Source organism: Schistocerca serialis, chromosome 5, assembly GCF_023864345.2.
Source record: "Schistocerca serialis cubense isolate TAMUIC-IGC-003099 chromosome 5, iqSchSeri2.2, whole genome shotgun sequence".
NCBI lineage: Eukaryota > Metazoa > Arthropoda > Insecta > Orthoptera > Acrididae > Schistocerca > Schistocerca serialis.
Window position 1 is genome coordinate 312552456 of NC_064642.1, and position 18249 is coordinate 312570704.

Below are 18249 nucleotides of genomic sequence, written 5' to 3' on the forward strand. Positions count from 1 at the left end.
AGAGTACACAAAAATCATATATACTTTTTCAATTGTTGTATACACTGTGAGAGTCTGAACAGCTTCATGAGCAAGACGTCTGTTCATTAGAACAGCAGAGCACATTCTCGTAGAATTCTAGTGCACAGGTAAACCTATGAACCGATTGAGGTGCTCTCACTCCCAAGTGCAACAATATTGTGTTTGACTAATAGCATCATTTGTCATGCGAGGTGCTCCCCAAAATTTTCGGGACTGGTTCTGCCATCTGTTGAAAACCTTACCTGTGGACTAATGGTCACCATCACCCTCAAAGCAGTTCCCATCCGCACATACACAGCAGTCCCAGTGCTTCTGCCACTGTTCAAACGTATTCTGGAAGTCCTGTTCTCCTAGGGTGTTTATCACCGCCAGCGATGCTTCTTGAATCCTCTCTAGAGTGTTAAACCGACAGCCTTTCAACTTGAGTTTCAGTTTAGGGAATAGAGCGAAGTTGCAAGGTGCCAAATCTAGTGAGTACAGGGGGTGGGGTGCAACCGTCATGTTGTTTTTTGCCAAAAAGGTCCTGGTGAGCAAGGACATGTGACACAGCGCGTTGTTGTGATGCAGCAGCCAGTTCCCTTGACACCAAAGTTTGGGCCTCCGTTGCTGCACGTTTTCACAGAGCCATCGCAAAACATCACAGTAGTACGCAGAATTCACTGTTTGGTTGGGTGGGACGAATCCTTTGTGTTCAATTCCCATGGTACCAAGGATAATGATGATCATGCTCTTCACTTTGCTCTTTGCCTATCTCGCTTTTTTGGGTCTTGGAGAGCCTGGGCTCTTCCACTGGGACGAATGTTGCTTTGTATCTGGGTCATAACCGTAAATCCAGCTCTTGTTGCCAGTGATAACACGTGACAAGAAGGTTGGATCATCAGATGCAGTCTGTCGAAGTCCATGCACACTTCAACATACTATGCCTTCTGATCGGCAGTCAGTGTCCTTGGCACAAATTTTGCGGCGACATGATTCCCGCCCAATTCAGCAGTCAACATTCATTGACATGTCCCATAACCAATACCCACTTCATCTGCAAGGTCTTGAATGATTCAACGTCAATCCACACAAACCAATTGCTGAAGTTTGACAACAATGTCTGGCGTTGCGTAGCTAACGGGGCTTCCAGTGTGAGCATCATCTTCAGTGTCTGTATGGCTGGCCCTGAAACAAGCATGCTGCTCAAACACACATGTACGGCTCATACTCTGTCCCCCAAACACTTGTTTATCCTTGCAAAGGTCTCCGTAGCACTTTTTCCGAGTTTCACAGAATTTGATACACACATGCTGTTCTTTCGTGGATCCATTGTAAAATCACCACACATCCAACACACAGTATTACGGAAATCACTGTGGACACACAACACGTCCTCCCAGCTGAATGCCACTCTGCAAACTGACTCATCAAATATGCAGCTCTCGCCCCCTAGCGGTGCGAAGATCTACTGCTCCTACTTTCCAGATGGCAGCACCAGTCCCGAAAATTTTGGAATACACCTTGTAAATAGTAATTGTGTTGTAGTATTTGTAGTGAATTATGATGTAAGACTTTCCAGAATCTTGAAAATCATTATCATTCACATTCCATTTACTTAACAAGACTGTCCATCTATAGATGAGGAGGCAAAATGACCTTGATATGCATCTTGGAATGAATAAGAATTAGCGGTTACTGTATTAGTGTTAACATGTCATTTGAGTTGTAACAGTCACAGGATTAACCAACAGTCCAATATGGATTGTGAATTCCCTGTGGAAAAAAACTGTATGGTGACCAGCAGAAATAAAATTACAGAATTACTGGCAAATTTTGAAATTCTGAGGTAATAACTTTTCTTAGTTGTAAATGATGTTCTTCAAGAAGAGTAGTTATTCATTACATCAATTTTCTTCTTCACAGATGAACACAAAGTCCATCTGCAAATCACAAATTTCATCTCTGAAAAAGTTTTAGGTTTTTAACACACTATCTGTTTCAGTTCATTAGAGGAGAATTTCTTAGATCGCTGGGCAACAAACATGGAATGCTAACATGAGAAAGATTTCACTGTTGACTATTTTTTATACTTCTCCTATGAAGTTAGTCGTCACTCCTCCTTTAGCCCTTTTGCTACACATAATGAATGAGTGCTGGTGCCTAAAGCTGTAATTTATATTGCCACAGTGTCACACAAAAATCTTTATATATAAAATTGTAGAGTCCCAATAAGTTTTTTGGTTTTATTGCTAGCTTGAACCTTTTCTCAGTTGACCAAAAGTCTCCTATTTTGCCATTACATTTATTTTGGTGTTATACAGCTTCTTTCCTTCTTCATCTTCCTCTCCTGTCCCTACACATCCACTTCATTCTTTCTTCTTCATCCTGCATTCCTATTCAGTCATCACTTTTCCTCCCGTTCCTTCTCTTTCCCCAACCTCTGCCTGCTGTCATCTCCTCCTCCTCCTGTTTCCTCCCATATGCCACCACCTCTCAACAGGCTCTCCCACCTACCCCCTCCTCCTCCTCCTCCTCCCCTCACTATGGCCTCTGGTTCTCTTCTTGGCACTCTGCTTTCTGCTCCTCACTTAATTCCACTGTGTCTTCCTTGCTCCCCATCTCTTTTCGTCCTATCTTCCCTCCTCTTTCTTCTCCTTACTATCACTCTTTTCCATATTCTTCTCATCAACTTCTACTAATCATCACTACATCTACATACTTATGTACTCTCCAAACCACTGTGAACTGATAGGCAGCAGGTACCTTGCTTGGTATGGTGACACATGTTAGGGTTTCTTTCTGTTCCAATCCCACAGGGAGTGTGAGAATGATTGCTTAAATGCCTCTGTGAATGTTGTAATTAGTCTAATTTTGTCACCACAGTTCTTATGGAAATGACGCATAAAGGGCCAAAGAATACCTCTGGACTCTTCATGTAACATCAGTTCATGAGAAATTTTCTAAGTAGGCTTTCATGGGATAATTTGCTTGTATTTAAAGAGTCTGGCAATTCAGATTTTTCAACATTTCTGCGACATTCCCACGAGAGAAGCAGACCTGTGATTGTTTTTATTCTCTTTTTTGTACACGTTCAATATTGCCTGTTAAGTCTTATCTGGTACAGGTTCAACACATTTGAGCAATATTCTCAGATGGGACACACAAGTGATTTGTAAGCACGCTCCTTTGTAGACTGTATGCATTTTCCAGGTATCGTGCCAATGAACCGAACTCTGTCATATGCCTTATCTACAAATGAATCTGTGTGATCGTTCCTTTTCATATCCCTACAAATTGTTAGAATCTAGTATTCATATAAGTTGGCTGATTCTAATTCTGTATCACTGATATTGCAATCGAAGGATACTATTTTGTTTTTGTTTAGTGAAAAGCATACTTTTACATTTCTCAACATTTAAATTTACTTGCCAAACTTTCTACCACTTCGAAATCTTATCAAGATCTAACTGAATATCTGTGCTGATTTTATCACACAGTACTTCATTATAGGTTACTGTGTCATATGACAAAAACTGAGGGACAATCAATATATAATATTAATAAACAACACATACAGCAAGTGTCTCAACACAGTTTTTTGGGGTGCTACTGACATTACTTCTACATTTATCACCTATTTTCCATCCACGATAACATTAGTTTGCAAAGAAATCCACAATCTAGTCACAAACCCCAGCCACTACCACTACCACTGACACCAGTTATAGCAATAACTGCAATGGCAATGAAGAGTGCAGTAAGCATACCAACACCACTTGTTAAACAAACGAAAATAATGTTTTCTGCTGAAAAATCATGGAAAACAGAACCACAGGTCTACCTACTGTTCTGTCCACTGGAGGGGAAACATCGTCAGTCATATCTGTTAGGGCTGAACACTTTTTGAAAATGTCTTGAAGGTCCCCCATCAGATTCATATCCAGTGGTGTCAAATCTTGTGCTGGTGGGCTGGTGCTCAATTCTGATGGCCCTCCTTCAGAAGGACTCTGGTCAGAAAGTGGGCTCAGAGCACAGTACGGTTTTGTCCTGTAATGAGAAAAGTACAGTAATACATGGAAGTATCTATAAAATTTGAACAGGAGTTGAAGAAATGGTGAATGGTGGTTTGGGTTCTTAATGCTGCAATTATTAAAAAACTTCCTACAAGATTCCATAGCTAATGTAGTTGAAATTATCTCAAAGTTCAAGAGCCATTACTATAAAATATACATCAAATGCCCACTCGCTCCCAAATTCAAATTCTATTATTGTACAATATTCATCACAAGTCTACTCACTCCCTATCACTATCACAGGTGAACACACATTTGCTCAACTGCAGCAAACTTAACAAACTGCTAATATGTCATTTGCTTTAAAATGTACTGTTAAAATAAAATTAGTGACAAAGAGAATACTGAATAGTTTGGACATGTTTATCTATTGAGTACATACTTGACTGAAGTGCACTCAGGAAGTCAGAGCAGATGACAAATTTCACAGCTTGTACAAGTCACATCTGCTCTTGTGGCCTTAATGTCACATACATACCCTCATCATAAACATATTTTGCAAGTGAATCATGACGATGTAAGGGGACTATCACAAAGCAACCGATGAAATCGCCCCGCATTTTGATCCATCTGTATACACTAAAATGTAGTAGCACTGTTCAGCTAAAATAAGATAGCAATGACTTAAAGTAACCTGCACTACAGTTCCTTGTGCATGTAAATGATTTCAAACTACTTCTTGGCCTCTTCACAAGGACATAGCCAGGATTTTGTGGAAAAAAAGGGGAGGGGCCAATTAGTTAAAGAGACCCTTAAAAAGACATTTTCCATTTATTTTTAAAATTTCCATAAAGATCGATAAACCATTTTATTCGGCAATGATCTCAAAGTACTTACCAGGCTGAGATAAAATCTCCTTGATTAGGAGTGCTGTATTTTGCAAACCACTACAAAGCGGTCATGCTACAACCTCTATTCACCCGCCAAGGTCATTTTACATTCTTCTTCTTTCAGTTTGGATTTAAGCTGAGAAAATGACCAGGAAAAGACAAGCGCAAATTTTTTGGGGCTCTGTTATTATTACTGACAGGGCTTTTGGAATAAAGAAATCTCTGTTTCAGAGAGTAGCAAGAACAATTTTTGGGGAGAAAAATGCAAAGGACCCATAATTATTCAACCTTACACTCTTCCAAATTTCCTCAATTAAGTATGTGTCCCCTCACTTCATGCAATGTAAGGAGGATCATTTTCTGCATTAAAAGACTCCCCTAGCATACAAATCCATGAGCCTATATGAGGAAAATTTGGATTACTATTTATCATATGCTTATCGTGCCAGGAGTCTCCAAAGAGATGCTTGGCTTCTCTTTTCATTAAAGCAGATGGGCTGTATCTTTAACGGAATTGGAATCTTTCAGGAAAGATAGGTATCCGGAAGGAATTGGCTGTGGCCTTTTGTAAGGGGCCAACTTTCTGAATTTTCCTAAAGTGAAAATGGGAAACGCACAGAAATGCATTTTGAAGGTAGGCAGATGGATTCTAACGACCTCACCTCCCAAATCTACCAACTGTTAGCTCAGCGGTTTAACATGAAGAGCTACCCCAAGTTGAGGAATTTGGAAAAACTGGTTGTTGTATATTATTTTCAAATAAAGTAAAATGCATCAAAACAAAAGATCAAATTCTGACATTGCATGTTTAGTCATTTGACAGCGCATGAATGCATGCATAATTTGAGATTTAATTATTCATGGAATTTCTGGCTTACGTTGTTGCAGTATTACAAGACCATAAATAGATAGATAGGTAGATAGATAGATAGAAAGAAAGAAAGGTGGAGGGAGGGATGCAGGGCCCAGCCGGCTCAGACGAATTCAAGCAGTCAGCCGAAAAAATCTTTTAGAAATGAATTATAGAATGTGCTATCATCCCATACCCCTTCTGTTCCCCACAAACCTCTCCCCAATGTTCTGGATCACAACCACTTTTCATGATTGAGTGCTGCCTAGGTGACTAGATTCAGCAATATTTTGCCATTTGTGCAATTACTGACAGAATATTGAGCAATTTTTTTTTAAGACATGCAACCATTGCCGTTTGTTGATCAATGCAATTTTCAGGTAACACAGACGAATCCAAGTGTATTTTTATGCAGTGATTTTAATTTAATGTCATTTGTAATTACATTTACTGCTCCACTGCCTTGTGAAGAACTGAAATATTGCAACCCCAAAGTTCGATCAGCCTCCAAATAACGAATCCTGTGCTAACATTAAACTGCTGTAGATACGTAATTAGGCTATTATAGTAGTGCACACATATTTTTAACTTATCATAATGCTAACGGATGAATCAAAATCTCTTCTCCTCTTCTTTCTAGTTGCAAACTTATCCATAATTAGAAGCTATCACAACTGGACACAGCACAAATGCAATAAACATAGCACTTAATTAAATTCATCTTCAACTAAAAACTGAACTGATTAACAAAACAGCAATGAAGCTAACACAAAACCAACAATTGGTCTTAGTTAAATCAAGGATGGGAGATAAGCCAATAGTACAATGGATATATAGATAGTTTAAATCTATCTTTTGCTTTGCTATCGATAGTGCATACCCCTTTTTTGTTGTGCGACTGAAAATCAAAACATCTTTCAATTTCACTACATGGAAACTACAACTCCTAGTCAATTTAGTTAGCTTCGTTGGAAACAAGAATCATGCCATTCAGTTCAGTAGATTTGAAGTAACCATACCGTGCGTTAAAAAGAAGTCACATTGAGAAAAACGCGTTTGAAGTTTTGACTGCATATAAATGCAATATTATGCAACTTACGTTCAATCTGCTATTCCAGGTCCATAAACTAGTCCTTCCTCTTCCTCACAGAGGGTGTTCTGCTAGATCTGGGCTATCCTGCGCCGCTCCAGAGCTGCTCGTATGCCTGGTGACGAGCGGTTTTCGGTCGATTGAATCCGGTGGTCGTCTGAACTGCGTCGAATAGAGTCCCAGGGTGACGTCCATCGTTGTCATGGTCTTCAGAATTGCTGAATACCCTTCCTTGAAGCTGCTCACTGCCAGGAAAGTCGCAATCTCCACAGTATTCGCACCAGAATGCTAATGCTTGGGGTCTAACTTCCAAATACACACATTCAAACTTTCATTTGAATTTTGTGTGTTTCCTCCCAAGCACCTGTACAATAGCTCGTCCTCCAAAAGGGCCTCGTAGATCAGATGAATCACTTTTTGAACTTCTTTGGAGAGCGGCTGATCGATATTCGTCCAGTTGTCTGGTAGCCTCTACAATGCGCCACTTGCACCAGTTTCCCCAGCTGGACAATTTTGGTGTTGTGGGTGGTCATCCATCGAATACTTGTGCAAATACATTGCCCAAATTGCCTTCTTCATCTCTTCTACCGAATTGGAATGCCGTCGGATTGCCAAGCTGTAGTACGTTGTAAGCTCCTTCATCACTTTATCAGTAAGCTTCCCTTGTCCTTTTCCTCCGATGCCTTTGTTTTGTTTCTTCGCATTTCTAAGCCGTATGCCCATTTTTTCTCTACATGTCCTATACATTCTTTCTTCTCTATGATCACATCTGGGTACAGGTTCAAATCAACGAGGCCCTTGAAAGTTTTTGTATCACCGTCCCCAATATAATACTTGTACTTCACGCCGAATAACTCTTCCGAACGCCATAACATCTGCTTCACAGCATTGACCTCCATTTTGCTGCGCTTCCGGAATGATTCGTGCTGCATTGTTCTGCATGAGACTCGTACCATTTTTCATACTCCACGGGATCTAGTGATGCTCTGTTATCACAACAACTCTGACAGAATGATGACTTTACTTGACAATCTAATACTTTCTTAAAATATTTGCCGATTAGCGAAATTATTCTGAACAATGACGAAAAGCTACGCTTCTTCCATGATCCATCGCCTGAGACTGATGAATGCATTCGTTCCTGACCCGTCTGTCCATTTAGTTCAACTTCTTCAGATATTGCTCTCGTCCAAGCGACCTCAAATACAGGGTTATTACAAATGATTGAAGCGAACTCACAGTTCTACAATAACTTTATTATTGGAGATATTTTCACAATGCTTTGCACACACATACAAAAACTCAAAAAGTTTTTTTAGGCATTCACAAATGTTCCATATGTGCCCCTTTAGTGATTTGGCAGACATCAAGCCGATAATCAAGTTCCTCCCACACTCGGCGCAGCATGTCCCCATCAATGAGTTTGAAAGCATCGTTGATGCGAGCTTGCAGTTCTGGCATGTTTCTTGGTAGAGGAGTTTTAAACACTGAATCTTTCACATAACCCCACAGAAAGAAATCGCATGGGGTTAAGTCGGGAGAGCGTGGAGGCCATGACATGAATTTCTGATCGTGATCTCCGCCATGGCCGATCCATCGGTTTTCCAATCTCCTGTTTAAGAAATGCTGAACATCATGATGGAAGTGCAGTGGAGCACCATCCTGTTGAAAGATGAAGTCGGCGCTGTCGGTCTCCAGTTGTGGCATGAGCCAATTTTCCAGCATGTCCTGTAACGTTTTTCTCGCAGAAGAAAAAGGGGCCATAAACTGTAAACCGTGAGATTGCACAAAACACGTTAACTTTTGGTGAATTGCGAATTTTCTGCATGAATGCGTGAGGATTCTCTACCGCCCAGATTCGCACATTGTGTCTGTTCACTTCACCATTAAGAAAAAATGTTGCTTCATCACTGAAAACAAGTTTCGCACTGAACGCATTCTCTTCCATGAGCTGTTGCAACCGCGCCGAAAATTCAAAGCGTTTGACTTTGTCATCGGGTGTCAGGGCTTGTAGTAATTGTACGCGGTAAGGCTTCTGCTTCAGCTTTTTCCGTAAGATTTTCCAAACCATTGGCCGTGGTACGTATAGCTCCCTGCTTGCTTTATTTGTAGACGTCCGCGGGCTACGCGTGAAACTTGCCCGCACGCATTCAACTGTTTCTTCGCTCACTGCAGGCCAACCCGTTGATTTCCCCTTACAGAGGCAGCCAGACGCTCTAAACTGCGCATACCATCGCCGAATGGAGTTAGTAGTTGGTGGATCTTTGTTGAACTATGTCCTGAAGTGTCGTTGCACTGTTATGACTGACTGATGTGAGTGCATTTCAAGCACGACATACGATTTCTCAGCTCCTGTCGCCATTTTGTCTCACTGCGCTCTCAAGCGCTCTGGCGGCAGAAACCTGAAGCGCGGCTTCAGCCGAACAAAACTTTATGAGTTTTTCTACGTATCTGTAGTGTGTCGTGACCATATGTAAATGAATGGAGCTACAGTGAATTTATGAAATTGCTTCAATCATTGTAATAGCCCTGTACAGCCTTCGCAGCAACGTACACATTTTCCAAGCAATTTTAGTACAGAGTAGAAGAGAAGCCAACTGACACATCCATGAGCCCACAAACTAAGTTCACGCTGCGTATACCTTGTCCTAACAGACGCATAATGAACTTAAGGCAACGATTAATTTCATACGACTGGTTCACTGTCGGAGATGATTTGACACGACGTACAGGACACTTGCATCGTATAGTCAGCTTGAAACCAAGGCCTCGTTCAATGGTTCGGGTGAATTTGACGTCACCGTTGCAGGTCTTGCACTTTAATATTGTTGATAAAAAGCTGAAGACTGCCAAAATATCCAGCATAATGTAGGAAAATCCAGGATCAAACTTGATGTCATCGTAGTCAGTGAATTTCAGCTTTTTCGCTGAAATCTCGTGCTCAGCTGTGTGCTGGTTCCCTTTGAATTTCCTCGGCTTCTCAATCGAGCAACTGTCTCTCCTGGGTCTTCGCGGCATTTTCGTCGCACTTGTCACACGTGGGCTTAATTAACCCGCCGGGAAGCAAATCTTACGTAGGTATCTATATCACAATATTTACCGACGGTCGGTAAATGAAGCAGACATGCAGCACCATCTAGCAAGCGCTTGAGTCAGTTTTAGTCATGGGCAAGCACACAGAACAATTTTTGCAGCTACAAAGTCGAAATTCCCGAAAAAACCTGGTGCGTGAAATAGGCCGATTTCAGGCAGGTGCATTGTTTTGTTCAACCGCGAATAACAAACATTTCCATTCCGTATTTGCTAAAGACGTTTTAGGGGTGGATTCTATACACTTTCATGGATCCAATAAACGCAATTTTAAAAAAATCTATTTTTTGAACCAAAAGATAGTAAACCTCCCCATAAGTGTCTATGTCAGGTCTCTTAAAATCTGTAATTTTACAGTATATGAAAGAGAAGCAAGACATCTCTGAAACAGAAGTTCTCTGCTGAGTGATTTACTCATTTATTTATTTATTGACATGTACTACCCAAAGTAACTTGCTGCAAGTATCTTATTTATGAGAATTCCATAGTAATTTACTAACAGCAATAAAAAGGGTCTACATAGGAGAATGAGCCCACAGATGGAGTTGTTAAAATAACAATGTGTGTTCAGATTTACTGAATTCTTCCAAAATTTTGCTATTAAGCAACTTGCACATTATATCCAGTGCACAACAATAATTTTTTTCTCAATACTTCAATAATGTTTGTTTCAGTACAGTTATTCAGTAACATCAGAGATTCATTTTAGTGAACAACCTAAGTGGTGGTACATCAATGAACTTGATTAAATCATTTAACGGAACAAAACTTTAACATTTCTTTCAAACTCTTAAAGACACTTAAAATAACAGTTCCAATTTTAAGTTGGCCAGTGGGAAATCGATAATGATATATGATATGGCTCATTTGATTACAACTCTCATTGCAGTGAAGTGTGTCTTGGCTAGCCCATGTGTTGCTAACATGTGCCAAGTTTGGCAGTAAGGGCAGTCCTAACATTATTGGTGGCATACCAAAGAGAAAGTTTCAAAAGAAGCATAGGATCTGATCACACTGTTTTTGTGGTTGGGAGAGAAAAAGAAACCAATCAGGACGGTGTAAGAAAAAGTAGGGCTGGTACAGTGGATCTCATTTCAAGCATCTGACTTCACAAAAGCCAAAACTTGGCATATAATTGTCTTGCGACACTCCAGGTGAGAAGAGTGTTGTGCAAACAAGAAGTACATGCCTTTGTTTTTTAGAGAGTGCAGTAAGTTATGACAAGGAATGAAGGTATGATGATATTGGCTATGTATTGCTGTAATGAACCAGCCCCATAAAAAATTGTTTACTATTAATATAGACTCTAGGGGAGAAGATATTTCCTGTGGATGGGACAGCAACAATTCCAACTGCATGTAACATTGCACTAGAAGGTCCAACATTCACTGACATATGTAACTGGTCCTTTGTGAGACATTATGGGAACACCTAAACACACGTGCAGGTGCTGATGCAGATGGACATCACAATAACATTCTGTTTTAAGGTTACATCAAACAAAAATGTTTACATTGATGTTGATGTCTATGATAATTAGAATAACTGCAAATACAATAAAATCAGAAGATGGTTCATAGTGTGCAAATGATTTCAACCATTCACAGCCTCATCAGAACTGTAATAAATACAGGAAGGACTTCTCTAAGAAACCCATAAAAATGTAGAGTTGTCATGGTTCACACTGACTGTAAAAATCCCATCAAAGGTGATACACAATCAGTAATGTAACTAACTGTATAAGGAACAATATAATGAAAAGACAAGTTGCTACTCACCATAGGCGGAGATGCCGAGTCTCAGATAGGCACAACAAAAAGACTGTCACAAATAAAGCTTTCACCCAGTCAGACATTCATCAAAAATAGACAACACACACACACACACACACACACACACACACACACACACAGAGAGAGAGAGAGAGAGAGAGAGGGGGGTGTGGTGTGTGTGTGTGTGTGAGAGAGAGAGAGAGAGAGCGAGAGAGAGAGAGAGAGAGAGAGATATCTATTTTATATGAAGGCCTCACTGGCCGAAAGCTTTACTTGTGACACTTGGATTACTATTGTTGCGACTATCTGCGACTAAGCACCTCCTCTATATGGAGAGTAGCAACTTTCCTTTTCATAATATTGTTATATTCCATCATGGATTTTCCATTGTTTGATTTTTAACTGTATACAGAAGGTCAACCAATTTCCATATAGGACTTGGCTATCAAAAGATACTTTAACATGGTGAGTTGACTGTAGCCACCTATTGAACATGCATTCTACAACAGAAGTGTGATGTCCTCAAACTTACTAAAAAGCTAGTGACCGTCACAGTATTATTTTCACTACACAATGCATCACTAATGTGATATATCCCTTAAGTGATTTACTTATCACACACCATTACCCCTAGGTGGGTATTTTGTTTCTTGCAGTCATTGTTTTACCATCAATAGATGGTGAATAATGATAACCAGTTTACATAGTTGACAAAACTTTTTCAAGCTTATGAGGCAGCTACTTTAAGTGTTTGTTAGACATGTGAGATGCAGTGACTAACTTGTGTGGAAAAATGTGTTTTCTTAAGCCTACGAACATATATTTATTTTCAAAAATTGGTCATATAAATGTATAGCCTATACTTAATTTACTGCATTCTTTATTGTTTTGTTTTCTATTTTCTTTGTAATACATTTAATCATTTTTTATCTTGTCTTTAGTGCACCTCCACCCCCAATCCCCAGTTGGAGCTCATTACCAGTTGCATCAGTGGAAGTCCTTTCTCCTTATTTCCTTTTCAGGCTGCAATGACGGCAGTTTGAATATTAGTGAAACTGAAGAAATCATCAGTAATGCTAACTTCCTGAATTCTGATGATGATTTTGATGCGAGTGAACCTGATGGAGTCCTAGAACTACCTTTAAATCCCATAAATGAAGGAGGAGACTGATTAAAAGTTACAGGAAGATGTGTTTCCAACTGGCGTACTGCTAGAGTTGCACACTAGCCGAAATCATGATTGAAATGCATATAAACAACCTATAAAAATTATAAAGCTAAGAAAGTAAAGACTAGTATCAATTCAGAATGCATAAAGAAAGGTACTACCTATTGTCCTAGCTAAATTGACTCTGAAATAACTTATCAGAGAAAAATCAATTTGATAGCAACTATAAAAGACAATACACCCGTTGAATGCTTTGAGAAATTTTTTGATGGAGCAATGTTGAGTCACAAACTCAGGAAATGGTTCAAAATGCCTGGCAGAAGAACAATCACAGCTGTCAAAAAATGCATATTAAAAGTTCATAGGAATATTGGCTTACACAAAATGTCACACACTCCCATAGGATCAACTATACTAAAGTGAAGATAAGGATCTAGATATAATATATGAACAAATGTATGGGATTTAAGGTATATTTAGTACACAAAGCTTTATTTTCATCTCAGTGATAGTGAACTCCTTAGCAGCAACCCATCTGAACAAAAGGATAAACTCATCAAAATTCAAAACATCCTGGCTAGACTGGATCTCAAAACTGGGACCTTTGTCTTTGATAGTCAAGAGAGCTACCAAATGAACTATCCAAGCACAACACAGGTTTACTTCTGCCAGTATCTCTCTCCTAACTTCCAAACTTGACAAAAGTTGTCCTGCATGCCTCGTAGGACTAGCAGTCCAGAAAGAAAGAATATTGCAGATAAGTAGTTTAGCTAAGGCCTGTGGGATTGTTCGCAGAATGTATTTTCACTCTGCTGTGGAGGGTGGTGTCTTGATTTGAAACTTCCTGTCAGATTTACAACTGAGTGTCAGATGGGGTCTCTCACCTGGAAGATTTGCCCATGACAGTTTCAGTTATGTCACTTGACACTTCAGCAGTACCGAAGATGATTTCCCAGCTGAAAAATCCAAACCTTCAAAATATTTTCAAATTATGAAAGCCAAAACAGCTGCTTGAAATTGATTTATTAACCACAACTTTTCATGACATTATAGTCACATCTTCAGGTGACAAATTGCTGACCTTTCAATACATTATGTCCTTTAAATCTCCGTAAGGGTAAATAACAGAAGTCCCCTACAGTCACGCACAAAACTGGTGTCACAAAGTACGCAATATTCATGAATAAAACAACAGTGGAACTGGAGAAAGACATAGCCTGGATGTATGTGGTGTCTCCCTCAGGTTTAGCTACCAGCACAACATACCACAATTTGTTCACAAAATTTACATCGAGAACTTTACAAATTTTTACCTGATGAGAAGCCTGGCAACAATGGGAGTTCCAGCAACATAATGAATAGCTGCCCCACTCATCAGAACTTCCACAACCACACACTTGATGGAATGTACAGCCACAAGAAAGGAAAAAAAAATAATAATAATAATGTTTAGTTTGCATGTAAAATGCTATTAAGCAACACTGCATGCGTAATGATGGTCTGCACATTGATGGTTTCACTCTCTGGCACTTCAAAAAAAAAGTAACAACAAACAGTACTCACTATGATCCCCATCTGGATACTGATGAAAATATGCATATTTTTAATTACAATGTTTTTTTATACTTATTTTATTACATTCTGAACTGATCAGAGGACTTAAAAAGTATGATAAATTATGGAAAAAATGACAGTTAAAAGGTTAACATCACATGCTGATCTACAGTACTGCAGCAGAAGAAGATAATTAGCATTATTGACAATTTAGTGAAAAATATTTGACCTACACAATTTAATGAACATTTCTGCAGAAACACAGTAAAAAGTGCAAATGCAATTCTTTTTACCTGTTTCCACTTGGAGGCCTTTTCCTCTGCAAGTTACTTTCTCTTCTATAGGACACAGTGGCTTTAACTTTGGAACCTGGCACTGTCTGGCGTCTTTTGTTAATTGGTGATGTTGGTGCTGAACGGGGTTTACCATTACTTTCTTCTGTACACTCAACTCCTTCATGACTGCTGGAACTGTCACGAGGCTGACTATCTCGCCATTTTGACCGTATTCCCTTGTATGCTGTACGAACTTCTTTCCCTCGTTCCCTTACCTAGTGACAATATAGTTGCACACTGCATTAAGGTTTTGCGCTTAACATACTGTTACAAGGAACAACAGTTAAATATCACTTAAAGGACAAAATTGCATTTGTTCTGAAAAAAAAGAGCAATTATTTTCACATACACTCTATGTTGAAACTGTGATGTCTGTCTTCTGCAAGGCAGCCATAAATTCCACATCCACCAGTGGGATCAACACTCCATTGCTACCAATACACTCCCACAACTTTCCAGATCTGCTGAGAGTCACAACTACTTCTGTTTTCCTTATCCCACACCAAATGCTTTAATGTAAGCTGATACTAGGAACACCAGATCCTGTAGGATATCAGAACCATCTAGTGAATAATTAAAGCATAGCCCTCTGCTTCACCTGAGGTATAACCCTAAAAGTGTTTTGTTGTCCAACATGATAAAGAGTATGCTATCTGAATAGCCAGTAATAGCACTGACTACTTATGGAAAATTCTCAAAAATGCCACAAACTTTACTTAAGCTGTAGTCATGAAAGGTACAGTAAAAAGCAGAAGGAACAACTAGAAATGGCTGCACACACAGGACGATTGTCTAATGTAGGTAGTTCATCACTAATCTGCTTAGACTTCTGCCAAATAGTCATCCGAGATGTCTGCATGCATCTTCAGCAACAGGCAATCTTTGCTGGCTGATTTACTTAAGTTATTCTCCAGTTCATTGCTTTGCTGTCAACATTATCAAAAATAATGGAATCCACTATGAATGACAGATTATCAAATAAATTGAATACACACATCCTACTAAGTAAATCACAGTTTAGGTCCTGAAGAGGCACTAGACATTCTTGACAAGGATCGGTGTGTCACAGGTATATTCTTAGATTTGTTTAAGGCTATTGATACTCTTGACCATAAGATTCTACTAAATAAGCTATAATTGTTAGGAATAAGAGATGAAGCTAATGACAGGCTCTGATCACACCTGACAGATAGTGTAAAAAGAGTAAAGATGACAACCTTCAAATGTGGCAACACTTTTAGTGAAAATTTTACCAGAATCAAAATCATTAACACAGAGTTCTTTGAAATGGCATATTTAGGATCAATGCTTTTCCTGATGTACATCAATGACTTTCCCATTAGTGTTATATCAGGTTCTGTGTGACCATACATAGCATGGGACGAGACAGTACATAGTTTACACAAGACTACTCACTGAAAACCAGAAGTGTTGAGTTGTTGGTTGGCAAGCAGACAATGCACGTGCACACCCACCCACACATGCACACATGCCAATGCTACATTTTGGCAGGTGGACTAGGTTATGATTAAGGTTGTGTCAGAGTGGTGTAGGTAGAGGCAGCAAGGAGATGGATTGGGGATGGGTGGCTGGAGGTTCAGGGGGAGGCAGCCACTTTGCTTGCTAGGAATGCTAAAGGGAAAGTGGCAATTACAGATGCTAGGCATGTGATGCACAATTGTTGGGCTGGTGTGGAGTGGGGGCACACTTAAATTGATGTGGGGATGTGAACTGGAGAGAGGCTGACATGATGATGGGGGGAGGGGGGACTTTTTGGTAAGGACAGTGGGTTATGAAAGATTGAGACCAGAATGATTACAGGAACAAAGGATGTGTTCCAAGGATAATTCCCATCAATATAGCTCAAAGAAGCTGGTGGTGGAGGGAAAGATCTGGATAGCCCAGGTGGTGAAGCAGTCACTGAATTTGAGCATGACATGCTCAGCAGCATGATGTGCCAGCAGGTGGCCAATTTTGTTCTTAACAACAGTTTGGTGGTGGCCATTCATTCAGGCGGACAGCTGGTTGGTAGTCATAATGAAACGAAAAGCGGTGCTGTGTTTGCAGCAGAGTTGATATATGACAAGGTTGCCTTCAGAGGTGGCCCTGACTCATAGGGATAAACTTGTTACCAAATTCCAATAGGAAGTGCTGGATGGGTGGCTTGGGCAGGTGTTGCACCTTGGACTACAACAGGGATATGATCCCTGTGGCAAAGGTTGGGGGTGGGAGTGGTATTTTGATGGACTAGAATGTTGTGGAGGTTGGGTGGGTGATGGAACACCACTTGAGGAGAGATATGTTTTTGGACTAGGTTTAGGAAGGAGTGCCTGTCTTTGAAGGTATATGTGATACCTTCATCATATGGCGCAAGGGAGTTCTTGTCACTGCAGACACCACATCCACAGGTGGCTAGGCTGCATGGGAGGGATTTTTTTGGTGTGGAAGTGATGACAGGTGCTGAAATCTATGTAATGTTGGTGGTTAGTGGGTTTAATGTAGACAGAAGAGTGGACAGAGGCATCAGAGAGGTGGATGTAAACATCCAGGGAGGTGGCATGATGGATTGAGGAGAACCAGTTAAAATGGATGGCAGAGAAGATGTTGACATTGTGAAAAAATGAGAATAGGCTGTCTTGCTCCTGAGTGCAATTCACGAAGATATTATCAATGAACCTGAATCCGACTCGGGGTTGGGAGTTTTGGAAGACTGAGGTAGTTTCCTCAAGACAGTCCATAAACAAGTTTGCATAGAGGTGTGCAATGCAAGTGCCCATGGTCATGCCACAGATTTGTTCATATACCTTCCATTCAAAGGAAAAGTAGTTGTGAATCAGAACATAGCTGGTAAGGTGGATAAGGAATGTGGTGGTGGGTTTGGTGTCTGAAGTTAGTGTTCAATAGTGGCAATGCCATTGGCATGAGGAATGTTGATGTATAGGGAGATGGCATCAACAGTGATGAGTAGGGATCCAGGTCGTAGAGAGCTGGGGATGGTGGAGAGTCGTGAAGGAAGTTGTTAGTATATTTGATGTGGGAGGTCAGGTTTCGAGTAATTAGTTGGAGGTACTGGCCAAAAAGAGCTGAAATTCTTTCAGTGGCAGCACAATAGTGATTGTGGATTTCAGAAAGTATGTAGAAGGAGGATGTATGGGGTGTCATTAGGGGGAGAAGGGAGATGGACTCAGAGGAGAGGGTCTGTGAAGAGCTTATGGATTTCAGTAGAGAGTGGTGGTTGTTGTGGATCTGGGAAGGGCCTAGGACTGATGATTATGTTGGACTTCTGGGACGGGATAACTATAGCAGAGCTTGCAGGTGGTGGAGGGACCTGGGGAAGGACAGTGAGGCAACCATGTGGTGGTTAGGCAGAAAGAAGGTGGGAGGGGGGTCACAGTTGTATGGTTGTATGAACTGGGTGAGGCAAGATTCAGTGTTGGGATGAGGTTTGTATTGGTTGGAGGGAATGGTGGCAAAGAAGTGTTTCCAT

The 18249-nt window shown here is 40.3% G+C and overlaps 1 protein-coding gene across 2 annotated transcripts in view; it reads right to left on the bottom strand.

Annotated features, from left to right (window-relative positions):
- LOC126480811 (DENN domain-containing protein 1A-like) overlaps window positions 1-18249 on the bottom strand; it is a 283452-nt gene that overhangs the window by 36171 nt on the left and 229032 nt on the right. For both annotated transcript variants that reach the window (XM_050104137.1, XM_050104136.1), the window contains exons 11-12: window positions 14721-14977; window positions 3846-4047 (exon numbers count right to left, since the gene is read on the bottom strand). In XM_050104137.1, the coding sequence (XP_049960094.1) occupies window positions 3846-4047; window positions 14721-14977 (459 nt within the window). The remainder of the gene's footprint in view (window positions 1-3845; window positions 4048-14720; window positions 14978-18249) is intronic.